Here is a 17,439-nt window from a genome sequence, read left to right on the forward strand (position 1 = left end):
GTGGGAAGTTTGGAAATAGATTGAGGAAGGAAAAAAAAGGTCTGAAATTAGTGTATGGGGATCTTTAAAGTACTCTGAGAGCTCTATTCAGCAGCTAGAATTTTGAAATTCGATAAGACAAGAAATGATCTGGAACGTCTCCTGATCTGAGGGCCTTCTGCCCTGAGATTGCCTTGTCTGAGGTACATGCTTGTTAATCTAGGCCCACATAGGAGCCCTTGGGTGGGTTTCTGACTTCTGCTTCCAGAAGTCCTTCACATTTGGCCTTACCAGGTACCCTTTTGTGGTGCCCACGTTGTGCTGTCACTTGGTGGGCAGTAGAGAACTCCTCCTGGGGCCAGTGCTTCAGATGAAGTCAGCTAGTTTCCTGTTCCTCACTGTGCTAAGGGCACTCAGTACACTGGGATCCCAGGGATGAGCACCAGACTGAACACAAGTGCAGATGCCCACTCTTGTTGCAGCTGAGCGAATAGCATACATCCTGTCAGAGCATCCACTGTACCCTCAAGTGGTTGATTGCTTTGTGGCATAGACAGGTCCTGACAAATCCACACTTCAGGGAAGACATGGGAAGCATCATTATAAGGCAAGGGGACTGGGCAGTTGTCATGGTTGAAGCCATACCTCAAATATAACCAGTAAAAGTATTTAAAAAAAAAATGGTTGCAAAGGTATGGTGGTGCTGCAAGCATGGTTAGTGTGCATTGGCTGAGTAAGTGACCGGTGCCAGGCAGTGTCTAGATGAGGGGACAATTACGCACGACCACCAGGGTGTGTCTGTCCAGAACTGGCCTCAAGATCTTTTCATACTGGGCCCAGGAGGGACCAGCTAACGCCACTCCTGGAAGGTTACCTGACTCATTTGTCCCAGAAAGAAGGGACATTGATCAGGCTGAGCAAAGCAGTATCTCCAGGGAACTATAGAGGGCCATGATTTTGTTTTGAGCAGAGTTTGAGGTTTTATGATTGACAAGAAGAGACATGCCTGCCAAGATTAAAGGCTGAGCAGGTTTTGGGCCACACCTCCCCAGATTATACATACCCACAAGCTTCAAAGATTGACTGTAATATAGACTTGGAAGCACCTACAAGACACGATTACTCAGCACTGGCAAAACGTTTAATAGGGCACCAGAAGGTTTGCATAATTGACCTGTTTGGCTTTTCTACCTCAGAAGCGGAGCGCTGATAGGGTAAACATGGGTAGGAGCCACTGTGCTTTGGAAGACAGCCTTGTGTTCTGAGATAAGCGAAGAGCAACTCCCTCATCCTCACTCAAGGTTTAAGGCAAAATATTCTCACATGGACTCTCACCTCTCCTGTCCCAGTGTGGACTCTAGAACAAAATAAATGGCTTGTTTACTAGGTGGCCACAGCAGCAGATTTGACTTAGATCCACAGAACCAGAATGGAGGTTAGCTGTGCTGACCCTGGGGGAGGGCATGAGTGTGCAGTGAAGTCTTGGAGGTAATGCAGGGTGGCCGCCATCCAGTTAAACATCACATGCTGCTCTATCGACTGCTTGGTGTGGGGCCTCCTAAGCAGCTCAGCTACTATTTGAGCCTGGCAGACTGATCCCTCTGCTACAGAAGCAGCTAATGTGAAGGTTCCTGCTCTCTATCTCAGGCCTACTGGGCTTCAGGCCTAGAGATCCCAACCTCTAGGAGGGGACACTCAGGCAGTGGCAACTGGCTGTGTGGACCCAGCCGAGACAAAGCAGCTTGGTGCTATAGGTGCGGTGCCTTCACCAGGTGTGTCTGCAGCTAGTGTCAGCAAGGTCCCTTGGGGTCTGTCGAGAACTGCCTCAGGTGGCTAGAAGTTATCCTTGCTGCAGCTTTCCTAAAAAACAAAACAAAAACAAGGTAGTCTCTGGGTTCTTGGCATAGAAGAATAGGCCTTCCTTGCTCTGGGTGGAACCTGCCCACCCAGGGCTTAAGGTTAAGAGTACTCGGTGGTTTCCACAAGGACTCTGAGGCAGGAGCAGCAGACTGTGCTCTAGTTCCTGGTCCCCCTGCTTCAGACAGGTGCTCTGGGAGCCCATGTGAGCCAGGCGTCCTGCCTTCAGAAAGAGGCTGTGGCATCTCCTAGTGTCAGAGGACCGTGGAAGGGAGAAGATATGCATAGACTCGGAGAGAGGACTGGCTGCACTCACTGTTGACAGCCTGGCAGTCATGTAGCCCACATGCTTGGTGTAGCAGCTCATCCCAAGGTGGATCCTGGCAGAAGGGCAGTGACTTGCGCCTATATAAGGGCACCCTTCCTGAGGATGTCCTCACTTCTGCTGGCATGTAGGTAGTGACAACCCCACCTCCCCATGTAGCTCAGCAGCAGCTGGTCTCCTGCTCTCGTGAAAACAGTGAGCTCCAGGCCACCTGTCAGGGCCTGGGACAGCCTTGGGACCTACAAGAAAGCTACTGGCCTGTGCATGACCTACAAATGTGTTTTGGTCTCCTCTACCACCACTGTAGTGTCCATGACCACAGTTAACAGCCCAGAATTCCCACAGGGCAACAGAGAAGCAGAACTTTTCTACATGCCAAGAGGAAGTCAGAGAGGCCCACTGGCAAAATAGGGACCTGGTGGCCATGTACATACCCATGCCTTCCTCCAGCCCTGCATCAACCGGTCATGCTCCCCAGCCACAGCGCGCCATGCAGCAAGCTCCTGGCTCCACTTTTCTTGCGGGAATGCCTCTGGAAGATAGGCAGGGTCAAGGTCAGTCACAGCTTTATGGACCTCAGGTTACTATCATGCATACTATCTATCCATCAGAACCACACCATAGGCTGAGTGGGGTGGCTGAGTCCCGGTTCTGATCTGCTTTAGTGGCCTGCCCACTGGGGAATCCCCTCAGTGGCCTGAGTGGGCTACAGCAGAGCTCTGGGGAGCTAATGGATCTTTCATTACTGGTTGGCTGGTTTGTTTTTGAAACTGGTGCCTTGTTGACCTAGTTGGCCTTGAACTCGCCTTGTAGCCCAGGCTGGAATAAATTTGGACTCCTGCTTCAGCCTTTTCAGTTCTGAGATTCCAAGTATGTGCCACCACAGACAGTGTCTCCACTCACTCCTTTCTCCTGGCCACAGCTCTGTGGGTAACTGCTCTCCCAGGCTCCAGTGGACCGGACCCCCACATCCCATTGTCACTTCCTGGGTGGCAAAGCCCCCATCCCCATAGCTGCGTGGGTGACAGAGCCCCTACTCTGCAGGTGAGCCTGTAGAGCACTTCAGTCAGAGCAGGTGCAGAAACTCAAACTTCAGTCTAGCTCTCACCAAAGTTGGTAGTCTTAGGAAGCCAGCATGGCTGCATGCTGAGGAGATTTCCCTTGCCTCTTGCTCTCCATGGTCCCCTAAGCATGCTTTCTCTTGGATTCTGAAAACAACCCCAACAGCATGCAAGGATGAGGTACACCATGTCCTTGAACTATCACAACAGTCCCATGAACTTGAGCCCATCCAGTGTGAAGAACAACTCACAATGTCCCGTGGTCATTCAGAGTGCCGTGGGAGCCCCTAGCTTGAAGCTCACACCTGCTAGTCAAAGGGAGAGGGAGGGAGCCAGTTCTTCCCAGAGATCCTTGGGGGCTTACGGACTGCTCCTGACAGCATAGGTGAGCAGTGTGGCCCCTCCAACTAACAAAGAATCACTTCACCCTGCTGCAGCTTTGCTGGACCTGGAAGCACTCAACTGTGTGAGCATGATTGTATCCTACAGTCCTTGCTGCTCGTGTGTACAAGGTGACTTTATAGCTGCTTACTAGTGCTGCCCTAACTCCTGGTGAGAATTTGAAAGCCATGGGTCCCTTCTCATAGTTCTGGTTCATCCTGATGGCCATTACTCAGGTGTGGACAGTACCCACTAAAGGACAGCAGAGGAACTTTGAGTGTATGTGTGTAAAACTACGAAGAGAGTATTAGAGGAAGCTGCAGGGGACCTGGAGAGTAGAAAGCTGTGAGATACAGCTGCTGCCTCAAGACCACAGCAAGGCCTACGGTACAATGTTGAGTTCTCTGCATATGGAGGTGGGAGGGAGTAGCATGTTAAGATGCAGATGTTAGTTTAGAAGACTGCCCCACCAGGGACAACCTCCCTCTGCCTTAGCACACCACACAAGGTCTCTGGGCTGCTTACCTAGCCAGCAGGTTCAGTGGACATTCAGCACTGAGGGAGAAAGCCCTGCCTTCTTTCCCCAGTTAAGTCTCTAGATCCCCAACCCAGCTAACCCTTCCTGTGCCCTGTTTCTAAGTCTTGGCTACAGCTCTGCAGAGATAGAACTTGAATTCTGTAAGAGCCAGGGGAGGCAGGGATTGTAGCTCAGTCTGAGAAGAGAAGAGCTGGGCCCCCAGCCTGCTCCCTCAGTACTGTACACAGCATAAGGTACAGGGGCTTCTGACCTCCTCAGCCCTGTAGTTCTGATCACTGGCTTCCTGGTGAGCCCCAAGCCATGCTGGTGGGTTGTGGTCCAGATCCCAGGCTTTGAAAAGGTTAACTTGGAGCGAAGAGAACCAGGGAGAATGAGGCCCATCCATATTCTCTAAGGCAGAGAAAAGATGTACAGCCAGGAACCAGCAGAATGCAATAAAACCAAGAGCTTCCTTTCTAAAAGAGCTGCTACTTCACTAAGATTTGGAAGGTAAAGTATGAGGAAGTAGAAAAGTTAAGAGATGACTGGAAACAAAAATGTGGTGCCTTAGGGGAGCAGTTCAACTCTCCCATCTTGGAAAAGATCCTGAATAGTAAGTGGAGAACAGTGAAGAAGAAAATGCCCCAGAACAGGGAAGCGGGGCCTCTCTTTAATGCACTGTGGGAAAATGTGAGGAGACCAAGCTATTGTGAAAAGATTGAGAAAACAAGCTTCCGGAGACAATAAAAAGCCTCAGGTTGTTGGGCCTGGTGGTACACACCTTTAATCCCAGCATTTGGGAGGCAGAGGCAGGCCGATTGCTGTGAGAAGTTCGAGACCAGCCTGGTCTACAAAGTGAGGCTAGGACAGCCAAGGCTACACAGAGAAAGCCTGTCTCAAAAAACCAAACAACAACAAAAAGCCTCAGGTGAGCTACATAGTTAGACTCTTAAAAAAAAGTGGGGGTAGTGCTCAGGCAAACGGTATCCGCAGATGCCACAGTGGTGTGTCAGGGCTGTCTGTGTACCCAACCAAACCAACACATGAGAGATACGAGCTTTCAAAATGTCTACTTCCACACCTGTTCTGTGAGGTTTGCCACAAGGTACACAATAATCAGCCGCTCAATAAAAACACCCAGGAAATCATCCCCTTAGTCCAATATGAAGACAGAACTCTGCCCTCAAAGTGACAATCCCAAACCAGGTGTGTGGTCTCAGCTCTCAGGAAGCTGAGGCAGGAGGATCACAGGAAAGCCAATTTGAGCTGCAGAGTGAGAGAGATTGTCTCAAAAAGCCATCCCAACGTGACACCTTGTTTTTTCTGAGGGCAGCTGATGGACTAGTCTAGCTTAGTAACAGGCCAGGGTGTTCAGTGCTCAAGTGAGAAGCTGATGTTGAGTTCATAGTAGATAAGTCCCTGCAACTGGGAATCAGCAGAGGTAGACCACATGGGAAGTGGAACAGGAGAGGGTGGGTGTGCAGGGCTCCTACGCACAGTGAAGGTCAGAGGTCAGCCCCAGGTGTCATTTCTCAAGAGCCATCCACCTTGTTTGGTGAGTCAAGGTCTCCCTGTGTCTCGGAGCCTGCTGACTTGGCTAGGCTGTTAGGCCAGTGGCCCCAAGAATCTGCCTGCCTCTGTCTCCCCAGCTACAAATGCATACCATCACTTCACTTAAATTCACTTAAATTCTCCAATTGAGAGTGCGTACACCTGTTCACCTGTGTGTAGAAGTCAGAAAAATTTGGGAATCAGTTCTCTGCTTCTGCTACATGGGTCCAAGGGATCGACCTAGGTCTTCCGGCAAGTTCTTTGAGCCTCACAAACCCCACACAGTTGTTTACTTGGGTTCTGCGCCTCAAGCCCATCTGGCGTGGCAAGCACTTTATCAACAGTCTCACCATAACAGCCTCAGCTGTCCTCTTAGTAATATGAATTCACCTTCTCATACAGAAAAGTAGGAGACAGAAGTGTATAGTGTGTGTGGTGTATAAGTGGTCTGCACATGTAATCAACCACCTAGCAAGTGCATCTATGCTTGGTATGTGCGGGCATACCTGCATATGGCATATGTGCATGTCGGTTGGTATGTTTGTAGTGCCTATGTATGTGTGCGTCAGTTCACCATAAAGCAGTGAAAAGATAAATCACCTTCCCCAGCAGAAGGCATCTAAATAGGTTAATCCTCAAACTGAAGCTACATGTCATTGTCGCTTTCTTTCTTTTTTTTAAAGATTTGTTTATTATGTATACAGTATTTTGCCTGCATGTACGCCTGCACATCAGAAGAGGGCACCAGATCTCATTATAGATGGTTGTGAGCCACCATGTGGTTGCTGGGAATTGAACTCTGAACCTTTGGAAGAGCAGCCAGTGCTCTTAACCACTGAGCCATCTCTCCAGCCCACATGTCTTTAGACAGGCTGAATGGTGACAACTAGTCCCTGGAGGTGTTGCTGCCAAAGTGGCCACACTTACCGTGTCTCATGACAGTAATTTGAACCTTGGAGGTCTGGTTCCCTGCTGAAGAGAGGACAGAGCAGCTGTATTCGGTGGTTTCTTGGATGGTGTCCCGAAGCCAGCTGAGGGCATGGGCTCTGCCATCGGGCAGTGCATGGGTCTGCATAGGTACACACGTCTCCAGGGCATGCCTGTTCTTCTCCCAGATGAAGTGGACATCTGCTGGACCTGTGGGCACATGGACTATCTCCATATCTCCCTTCGAGACTCAAGGGAGCTACCTAAATGAAGGTTCATCTTGGTTCCAAATGAACTATTAGTGACTTGGGGCAGCCTCCACTTCTGTACCAAGTCTCTCCTGGAAGAACTAAGCCACAAAGTGCCACATCTGCCTTTTGATTTCACTTCCCTGTGAGCTTCCGACTCTGACATCAGGTCCCTTTTTTCAGAGCACACTTGCATGGCCTATGCCTTCCAGAATACATGCCCTCAGCCTCCTGCTCCTCGTTGCGCTGTGCGCCCTTCCTTAGTGAAGTACCCAGCGAGTGTCTGGAGGTGTGGCACCCTTTCTGCGGGTGTTTTTGAGCCCTGATTCCACATGACTTTGAACTCATGTGCTTGGCTCCACCTTCCAAGTGCCAGGATTACATGTGTGTATCACCTCACCATGTCTGCTGCTTAGGTTTTGTATTTTTTAGTACTAGTTGAAAAGAGGAAGACTGTGCTGAGCGTGGTGGCGCATGCCTTTAATCCCAGCACTCCGGGCAGAGGCAGTTCAAGGCCAACCTGGGTCTACAAAGTGAGTGGAGGACAGCCAGGGCTACACAGAGAAACCCTGTCCAAAAAAAAAAAAAAGAGAAGAAGACTGTAGCGGGTGTGGTGGTGCACACCTGCCTTTGCAGCACTAGGGAGTCAACTGCAAGAGGAGGATCAACAACATAAGTTTGAGGCCAGCCTGTTTTACACAATGAGGTTCAAGCCATCTAGGCCTGTATCGTGAGACCATCTCAAACACAGAAGTCAAGACTAAGGCCAGATGTGGTGGTGCTCACCAGTAATCCCAGCGCTCAGGAGGCAGAGGCAGGTGGACTTCTCTGCGTTCTTGGCCAGCATGGTCTACAGAGGGAGAATCTGCCTCCCTCAAAAAAAGAAAAAAAGAAATCAAGACTAAGGCCACCTATTTCCACCACACTAAGTAACCCATTGAAGGGGCACTGTGGGTGGCTTCAACTTGTCTGACAGACAGAGTCCTGGAAAGTAGGCAAGACAGAGACATCCAGGAGAGTGGAGAGAGACCCTAAACAGAAGACCTCCAAGCAGGCAGAGGCTAGACCAACCTCAGATCCCAAATTCCTTATAGAGTGGAGGCTGTCAGTTCTGGGGATTTATAAAGAGATGCCAAAATCTGGTCCCAACACCAACACTTGTTGTGATGGCAGCAGGTCACCCTCCTATTAGTACTGTCTTAAGGGTATGTATAGTCTGGGTCTCAGACATCACGTTAGAGCCCCAGAGCTTTGGGCTATGCCAGAACTTTCTCTACTCCATCCACCATGGAGAAGGCAGGACAAAGGAGCTCCACTCATCCATGGTTTCTTCCTTGGCCCTACCCTGGACTTGGCTGGAGATGACCCAATGGTTTAAACCAGCTGCATTTGGTCTGCTATTGTCACCAGGCATGTGCCTTGTCATATTCTGACACACACACCACAGGCAGGACCTCACCAGCATGGACAAGGACACCTCTTGCAGGGGGAAAGGGGCTCTGGCTCCTAAAAGTGCCTTCACTTCTTCAGCCTTCCTGCCCCAGATGGGTTGGGGTCACCTGGACTGGTGTGGTAATAGCACAATCCCAAGGGCAGCCCCTGTGTGGCAAGAACACCTCGCGAGCACAGGTCTTTGGGTTCTCTACATGCTAGCCCAGCCAGGAATGGAAGGCTGGCTCGCTGGAGGACACCCAACCAAGGAAGAAAGGAATTAGCAATCCCCAGCTGGGGCCCCAAACACTAAGCAGAAAAAACCCAAACAACAAGAAGGCAGAGCGTGAGGACTCTTTAGAAACATCTGCCTGTAGCTGTCTACAGCTGTAAGGCCAAGGGCTTATAGATGGCCCAGGGTGGGAGAATCTACATCGTGCCCTGGGAAGGAAAGGCGCTAGGTAGGGAGTTCGGTGCTTCTCAGTCACAGGTCGCATACTTTTTTTTTCTTTTTCTTTTTAAGAAAGGATCTCAATGTAGCCCAAGGTAGCTAAGGATGACTTTGAGCTTGTGATCCTCCTGCCTTCACCTCCCAAGTGCTGGGATTATAGGCATGCACCCAAGAACAAGTTGATGGAGTGTTGAGAATCTAGGGCTTCACGTATGCTAGGGGACCATTCTACCAACGGAGCCCCAGTCCCACAGACTGGACTTTTGAAGAGATTTTTAGTTGATTATTTTGAGCATGGATTCTCCTCACTCTACCAACCTTGGCATCTGTTTACCTTTATCTGGTCCCCTCATTAGTTACCCTGTGCTGATGTCAGAGGGTTTCCTCTCAAGATGGACTCAATACAAACACTTAACTGGACAATCTCAGGGATGGATCTGAGACAGTAATGCACTTAGAGGGCCACAGGCTGTTTCTGTTAGTAATAATCAGGAAATGAGACAGACAAATGACAGGAAGCCACCACACAGAGTGGCAAGGACACTCATAGAGAAATTGATTTTTTTAAAGTGTAATGAGAATCATGTAGAACAGTCGGGCGGTGGTGGCGCACATCTTTAATTTGAGCACTAGGGAGGCAAAGGCAGGTGGATCTCTGTGAGTTCGAGGCCAGCCTGGTCTACAAAGTGAGTCTAGGACAGCCAGGGCTACACAGAGAAACCCCATCTCAGACTCTGTGTGTGTTGGGGGTGTATACATGTGTATGCCCATACATGTGGGGGTTAGAGGCTAATGTTAAGTGTCTTCCTCTATTGCTTGTCACTGTATCTCTTGAAGCGGGATCTCTCCACTATACCCTAAGCTCACCGAATCAGCTAGTCTGGTTCTCCAGCTTGCTCCAGGGCTCTCCTTTCCCACTTTTGGAGTGCTGGGGTTATAGGTGGGCTACTGGACCTGCCTGCCAGGGATTATGTGCATGCTAGGGACCAAAAGCCTGGTCCTCATGCTTGCACAGCAAATGCTTTGCCCACTGAAGTACCTCCTCCGCAGCCCTGCAGTTCTTTTGTTTTCTGTAAATGGGCGCTTTGCTTGTGTGCATGTGTGCACCACATGCACACAGTGCCCAAGGAGGCCAGAAGAGGGCGTTGGATCCACTGGAACTGGAGTTGCAGGTAGTGTGAGCCACCCTGTGGGTGCTGGGAATTTAATCCATGTCCTTTCCAAGAACAAGTGCTCCTAATCACTGATCCATCTCACCAACCCCTTAAATATTTAAAATATATTTCCAAGAGCTTATAAACAAACAAGTGTAAATGATGCTTTTATAATTCAAAAAGCCACTATCTGTAACAGAATAGAGTTGGGTGTGATGACTCATACCTGTAATCTCAGTAGTTAGGGGGAAGAGACAGAGGGTTAGCCATAATTTCAAAGCCAGCCTGAGCTATATAGCAAGTCTCATAGTTCCAGTCTAAGCAGGGCCACATGCTGAAGCTCTGTTTCAAAATAACATTTAAAAATTTAAAAAGCAAACAACACTAGGAATGTGCCAGTCTATGAGGGGCATTCCAAAGGTGTCCCAGCAGTCTTTGTGACTTCCCATGTGGATTCAGATTAGTGGACAAGCCTTGTGGACTTAAAAAACAATTCAGTATTTGTTTTCCAATTAAGTGTTTTCAGTTCTAGCCACAGACAACTCCATGTATTAACAGGTGTATATGAATGTGTCTACATGCAGATACACACACATTTGTACATAAGTGGATGTCCATCAACTGGAGATCACTAACAGAGTCATTCCTTTGTATCTGCAGGGCATCAGTCTAGGTCCCTGAGGACATCAAGACATGTTTGCAGAAAGACATTGAGTCTTTCTAGATTTCTTATAATAGCTAATACTATGCAGACACTTAAACTGTCATGGAATGGTTTGTTTAGGGAGCCGTGGCATGACAGAGCCTGTACATGTCCAGGACTCGGATCCATAGCTGGTAGGATCCTGGGTGTGTGCCTGCAGACTTTAGGGCCATGCACTTCCTTCTGAGTAGCTGCTTGATGCCTTTCATGAAGCCTTACTGTATTAGCCATTCCTCTGCGGATGGCCATCAACTAGAATCCAACCTGAAGAACTCGCTCTTGAGGTGTTCTGAACAAGAAATGATTAGTGTGTGTGTGTGTGCGTGCGTGCGTGCGCGTCTGTCTGTCTGTCTGTCTGTCTGTCGCCCAGCCTCCCCACATCCACCAGTTCTGCCTGACAGTGAGCACAGAAGACCCTGGAGGACTCTCATCACCAAACCTCAGGCAGAGAATCCAGGTAGCCTGAGTTGGAGCTACTCCCCAAGCCCCATCAACAGGAGCCTTCAACTGTGAAGCTCCTCAAAGACAAAGCTTGTGGTGTAAGACAGGCAGGAGTAGGACACACTGGCCACAAACCCCACACCACAAGGACGGACGGACGCACCTACAGACTTACATGAGGCAGAACTGTCACACGTGAAAGATGGTGAAGAGGTACTTACTCTCTGTTCATTCTTTAACTATCCAATTCCTTCTGAGCGCAGAAATTAAAGAGAGGGAGAAGGAGTGTTAAAAAGCAGTGGGCAGCGCCACCCCATCACCGCTGTGCCATCTGGCACTGGGTGGTGGACCCAGAAGTGAACCTATGTGTCACAGGTTGCCCAGGAACACCCCACATACAGGGCTCACGGAGTTCTCTTACCCATGTCCCAGCTAGGGTTCATTGAAGCTAACAGTTGTTTCTGTCTTTGGGTACCTGCCTCAGATACCTTCATGTGACAGTAAATATTGTCAGCTTGACAGGACCTAATAATGGCTAATACTATGCAGACGCTTAAATAGTTATGGAATGGTTTGTTTAGGGAACCGTGGTATGACAGAGCCTGTACATGTCCAGGATTCAGATCCACAGCTGGTAGGATCCTGGGTGTGCCTGTGAGGATGTCATCCCAATTGGGGTCCTAGGAAGAATAAAAATAGGGACGTTGAACATGGTGGCATATGCCTTTAGTCACAGCACTCAGGAGGCAGTGGCAGGAGATTTCTGTGAACAGCATAGTCTACATAGTTCCAGGCCAGCCAAGGCTAGACTGTGATATGCTCTGCCTCCCCCTACCCCCTGGCATGGTTGGCAAAAGTGCAAACGGCACCAAAATTTATCACCGCTTCCTAACCACAGATGGAAGCCCCGGCTGCCATGCCTTCCCATGCGCTCACACTGTGAACCAAAATCAAAACCTCCCCTTAACTTGCTTTTGTCAGGTTTTTTTTTTTTTAATCACCAACTTGCACATACATACACGACTCTTCCTGACATCAAGTCAGTGGCTACTAGGCCTTCTGACTCAACTGTCCCAAATGGGCATGACACTCCCCCAACGTCTGCACTCCAGCCACAACGGCTCTTCCAAAGTTTCCCTCAGCTCCAGGGTCCCCCTCTGTCACTATTCACTCCCTTTCACCCAGGACAGACTAGAAGTCTAGGATGAGGCAGGGCTTTAAGCACAACTTTTTTCTAGAAACATCATGAGCTTCCCCCAGCTCAGATGCTACCTTGTTTGGCCCTTGCTAGCCTGGAATTAGATAAAATACAAGCATGTCTGTGAGGGCAGGCTAAAGCCCAAGCCCCTCTCCTCGGCCCTGAGTCTCTGTCCCCAGACACCTTATCATGCACATGGTCAGGACTGCACCTGGTGTCTTGAGAGGTGACATTTTAGCCACCAACAATGGCTTCTTAGGACCATGGACCTGAAACAGGCCCTCAGAATGAGAACAGTGGGTTCTGGACCTGGGGGACCAAAGCCTCCTGCTCAAGGACATGTCTGATGCTCTCTGCTCCCATCATCCGCTTTTGGTTTGAATTAGTGAACCAAAGCAGCAGGCAGCCTGGACCCAGCAGCATACTCCAGGCAGTGTTACAAGGCACCCAGGTCATGTGAAGGACCAGAACCAGGAAGAGGCCCAATGGCTGAGGACCCTCTTAGTGGTCATGGATACTGGGTCATGGGATAGCATTTCTGGTGTGCCACTCTCCTTATGAAAGGGAGGTACCAAGGGTTTTACTGTCTCCAGGCCCACCCACATAGCCTTCCACAGAGGCCTCCATTAGTGCTCTGCAGCACTAACAGACACGGAAGGGGACAGGAAGGGACAGAGAGGGGCCCCGGAGAGGAAGAAGCTTCTGTAGTCCCTACCACCCCAATTCCTCAGCTGTGTTAGGGGGCCCCAAACCCATACACAAAACGGGCCCAACTGAAGGGACCAAAAATGTGCAGGTGCTGGGCCTAGAGCCTTGCTTGGTAAAAGCAATTTGTTTATGCCATTAGTAAAGGACCTGAAGTGAGTGTTTTAGCCTTCAGAGTGGGCCAGGTACGTGTCAGGTGTGGTGGGTATGCTATTTATGAGTGGCTATGGATGGGGGGTGTGCATGCACATGGTGCTTTTATGGTGTGGGTGATTTGTGGTGGCGTAGGCAGTTGGTGTAGGTGATATGTGGCTTTGTGTGTGCCACTTGTTGTGTGCTATGTGATAATACGGTGTCTGTGTGATGTATGTGTTTATGGAATAAGTAGTGTGTGCACGTATGTAGTATGGCACGACATACAGGGTGCGTGTGGTTATGTGTGGGATGGGATGGCACGCACATGGAATATTATGGTGTGAACTGGTGTATGGTGTGGTGTATGTGATGAGGTGTGGCATAGTGGGGTGTGGCACAGAAATGTGATATACAGCTGGGCATGGTGGCGCACGCTTTTAATCCCAGGCAGAGGCAGGCAGATCACTGTGAGTTCGAGGCCAGCCTGGTTTACAAAGAGAGTTCCAGGACAGCCAGAGCTACACAGAGAAACCCTGTCTCAAAATCCCAAAAAGGGAAAAAGAAAAAGAAATGAGATATACAGTGTGGTCTGTCGTATCTGTGGTATATGTGGTGTGTGTGTACTGAGAGGTGCATGTGTGATGTGTGTGGTATATGTGGTGTGTGTGTAGTGGGGAGTATGTGGTGGGGGGTATGTGTAGTGTGTAGAAAATGTGCTGTGTGGTATGCTGTGATGTAGTATATGTGATGTGTGTGGGGCATGGTCTATGTGCGGCATGTGGCAAAGCACTGTGCTGTGCAGTGTGGTCTGTGGTGTGCATGTGGCAACCGGCAGCAGAACAGAATAATCATGTCAGGACACCTGGGACGCAACTGCAGTGTGACATGGATGGGTGCAGCAGCTGCAGTCCCTCATGCACCTGGCTGGGTGTGCACAGGGACCTCAGGGCTACCCTGCAGACTCAGACACAAAGACTTGAGGAAGGCAGTGCCAGATCCTGCTGCCATTCCTGCCACTAAGAGGGGATGCCTGCAAGCTCTAGGCTGCGTGGGCAGCCTGACCTTCCCAGAAGCCAAGCTGGGGTAGCTCTGGTGTTTCCTGATGCTACCTACCCTGGTCATTTCACTTGGGTGCTGCAGAAGAAGGTGTCCCAACTGCCTCATACCCTGGGAAAACACAGGTGCAGATGGCATGGAGGCCCTGAGTGGGAGCAGGGGTGGGCAGACTAGTCCTGAGTGCAAGCCTAGCTTTCTGACCTCTGACCAACTCTCTGGAGGGCCAGGTCACCAGCAGAGCCAGAGTGGGCACCAGGGCACAAGCCAAGGAACCGAAGATTCCGTGTACCCTCTCTTTAAGTCTCATGTTCTAAAAACAGCTTGCTGGGCCTTTAATCTGCCAACCCCAAGCCACTTTGAGCAGTCATCATGCACACAGCTGTTTTAGGAAGGAGAAAAAACCCAGGTCAAGACTCCCAACTCGCCCTGCCCTGCCCTGCCCTGGGCATGTAGGATGGGGCTGTGGTTGGACTAGGAAAGGCAACTGCAGTCTCCCCTGTCACAGCTGCCGCTGCCTCCTCAGTAGACACCAGAGACAGAAGCCGAACACACACTGCTTCTTGTAGAAAACGGGCAGGGAGTTCACTTCAAAGCCACATGGCCTCTGTATGCAGACTCAGACCCAAGCCTGCCACCTGCTCAGGGACAGCAGAGGCCCCTGCATGTTCACACCACCAAAGCCTGCCTGGCAGTAACCAGCCATGCCCAGCACCAAAGCCTATAGTGCCTTTCCCTAAGCTGCCTTGCCTCAGTGGAGAACAGGACAAAAAAGAAAAGCCCCAGATGTGCTCAAATGTTTGTGGAAAGAAGAATGACAGGACAAAGAGGACAGGGGAGGGGATTTGGTCCCATATCTGTTCAAAACATGCACACACACATGCATGCACATGTATGTAGATGCATATGAAGGCATGGCATATGAGGCTATCCGGAATCATCCTTAATCACCCATTTACTTTATTCACAGACAGGGTCTGTCAATCAAACCTAGAGGTTGGGATTGAGGTGGGTCACTAAGCCTGGCCAGCACTTAGGTGGGCTCTGGGGATGAGAACCCCAGTTCTTATGCTTTCTCAACAAGCACTGTAACCACCCAGCCATCTCCCCAGCCCATGCTCAGTCCATCCTGAGGGGCTGGCAAAGGGGCTCACACTTCAGTTCCCACTCACAGTCTGTCCCCAGCTATGATCCCTCAGTCCCTGAGCCCTAGTGTTCCCTCCGGTCTAGCTGTGAGAAAGCCGAGAAGTAAGATAAGCACGTCTCCAGCCTCTCATGGTACCTCTCAGGAGTGCTGAGGTGGCCGCGATGCCTGCAGGGGTAGATAGAGATCGTAAGGCCCAGCCTCAGAGGCCTACCAAGAGTGAGGTAACAGTTTTGGGTTTTTGTTTTTTCACTGCTGCCCATGCTGGTGGCTTCCTACACTTGTCTTCGGAGAGGCCCACCATTCTGTCTCACTCCCAGCCTCCCATCCATCACCTTAGTAAATAATTCCCTGCTTCAAATTCTCTGTGTTGAAATACCTTCCCTACTGAAGGCGCCAGTCATTTACTCTCTCCCAAGCTGGGGGCCCATGTTAGTGAAAGCCTTGCTAATAGTAACGGGGACCTGAGAACATCTCTAGATGTGATGGCTTTTGGTGCAGGCCCTGCATTTTCCAGCAAGGAGGTCCTGGGTCCTCTGCCACTTTGGATGGACCCAACCCTGAGCTTCTCTACTTCCCATGAGAGTGTTCATGTAGTCCTGCACTGCCACCCAGGACACAAACCCCTTAGAGACATGGGATCTTCCACCCCATGCCTGAGGCTGAAGTACTTGAAAAAGTGCTGCAGAGATGATGGCTCAGCAGTTAAGACCACTTGCTTCTCTTGCAGAAGACCCAAGCTCAGTGTGCAGCATCTACATCAAGTGATGTGCAACCATGTGTGACTCTGGCTTCAGAGCATCTATCTTTTCTGGCCCTTTCATGCACCCACACATGCACGCACCCACCCATGCACCCACCCACGTACACACCCACCCACCCACGCACACACCCAAACATTCACCCACCCACCCACATACACACCCACCCACACATATAAATAAGTGATAAATCTTAAGATACCTAACTGAAGAACAAACAGGTGTCTACATGAAGGCTTGACCCATAGCACACAGCACCAAGCGCAAGGACAGGGACAGCTGGCCGCAGTGACACACACTGGGAGGCCAGCAACTTGAGAGTCTGAAGCAGGGGCATTACTGGAAACCAAGAGGCCAGAGGCAGCCTGGGCAGCCATAGAATAAGACCCCAACTCAGAATTTAACAAAATAAGTGGCAATTTCAAGGTCTCCATAGCTTTGATAATTCAACAGCAATTTTAAGATAAACTGCTTTTTAAGATTAAGTTTATCTTTTTTTTAAGATAAATTGCTTTTCCTTGCAATCAGCTCCGTTCCTCGACTCTGTGCAAAGGCCAAAGCCCACAGGTAGAGACAGGAGCTCTGGGTGTTCCCAAGGTAAAGAATGGTTTTGGTAAACTACCATCTTTCAAGAGTACAGTGTCCCTAAGTAGTGCTCTTTGGAACAGAGAAGCCTTCCACCTTATGGATTTTATGCTTTATTTATTATGCCATGACTGGGGCTAGTCACACACTCTACCACTGGGATACATCCCTATTCCTATTTTAAAATTCCAAAACAGGGTCTTGCTAAGCTGCCCAGGCTGGCTTGAATCCCTCCCATAACCCAGGCTAGCCGTGACCTCATCCGGCTCCCTGCTGCCTTGTAGGTCATTTTCTGACATACAATAGTGCCCACACTATACCTATGGCTGCTTCTACAGCACAGGAACCTACAGGCACAGATCTCCCTCCCACCTGTGTGCCTTTATGACAGCAAGCTGGATGACCCCTGCTGTAGTCCTAGCAACAGCCTCCCATTGTAGACAGTTTAACTCGGGATCAATGGGCTGAAAGCACAGACAGCTGAACCTCAGGCACGGCTAGGGAAGTGAGGGAGCAGTAAGGACAGAGTCTGGGAACAGCCATGGACACTTAGGCCCTCGACTCACCTGTGGCCTGGCAGAAGAGGTAGAAGGTCCCCAGCGCCTGTACCCGCTGTGCCTGGTCACTCAGGAAGGGTGGCAGCAAGGTAACCCGCTTACGGCTGTTGGGCCCTGAGGCCAAGGCCGGCCAGGGACTTCTGGGAGAAGATGAGCCAGGGCCCAGACAGGACAGAGAGGAGCCAGGAGGAGGGAAGGACTTAGAAGACGAGGCTGCGAGACAGAGGACAGAAAAGAAGGCACTGAGGAGGAGTCGTCAGAACAGGTCCCGTGAT

The 17,439-nt window shown here is 50.2% G+C and overlaps 1 protein-coding gene across 5 annotated transcripts in view; it reads right to left on the minus strand.

Annotated features, from left to right (window-relative positions):
• Positions 1 to 653: 653 nt before the first annotated feature.
• The window catches only part of Sema4d (semaphorin 4D), a 39,461-nt gene continuing 22,675 nt past the window's right edge, over positions 654 to 17,439 (minus strand). For 3 of the 5 annotated variants that reach the window (XM_051171263.1, XM_051171234.1, XM_051171270.1), the window contains 4 exons: positions 17,174 to 17,377; positions 6,599 to 6,808; positions 2,596 to 2,693; positions 654 to 1,839 (listed from right to left, as the gene is read on the minus strand). In XM_051171263.1, the coding sequence (XP_051027220.1) occupies positions 1,813 to 1,839; positions 2,596 to 2,693; positions 6,599 to 6,808; positions 17,174 to 17,377 (539 nt within the window). In that variant the 3' untranslated portion in view covers positions 654 to 1,812. Of the gene's footprint in view, positions 1,840 to 2,595; positions 2,694 to 6,598; positions 6,809 to 11,247; positions 11,280 to 17,173; positions 17,378 to 17,439 lie in introns of those variants that run through there. The other 2 variants (XM_051171253.1, XM_051171243.1) reach the window with 2 other exon arrangements.

The sequence above is a fragment of the Acomys russatus genome, chromosome 3, assembly GCF_903995435.1.
Source record: "Acomys russatus chromosome 3, mAcoRus1.1, whole genome shotgun sequence".
In the NCBI taxonomy this organism is placed as follows: domain Eukaryota; kingdom Metazoa; phylum Chordata; class Mammalia; order Rodentia; family Muridae; genus Acomys; species Acomys russatus.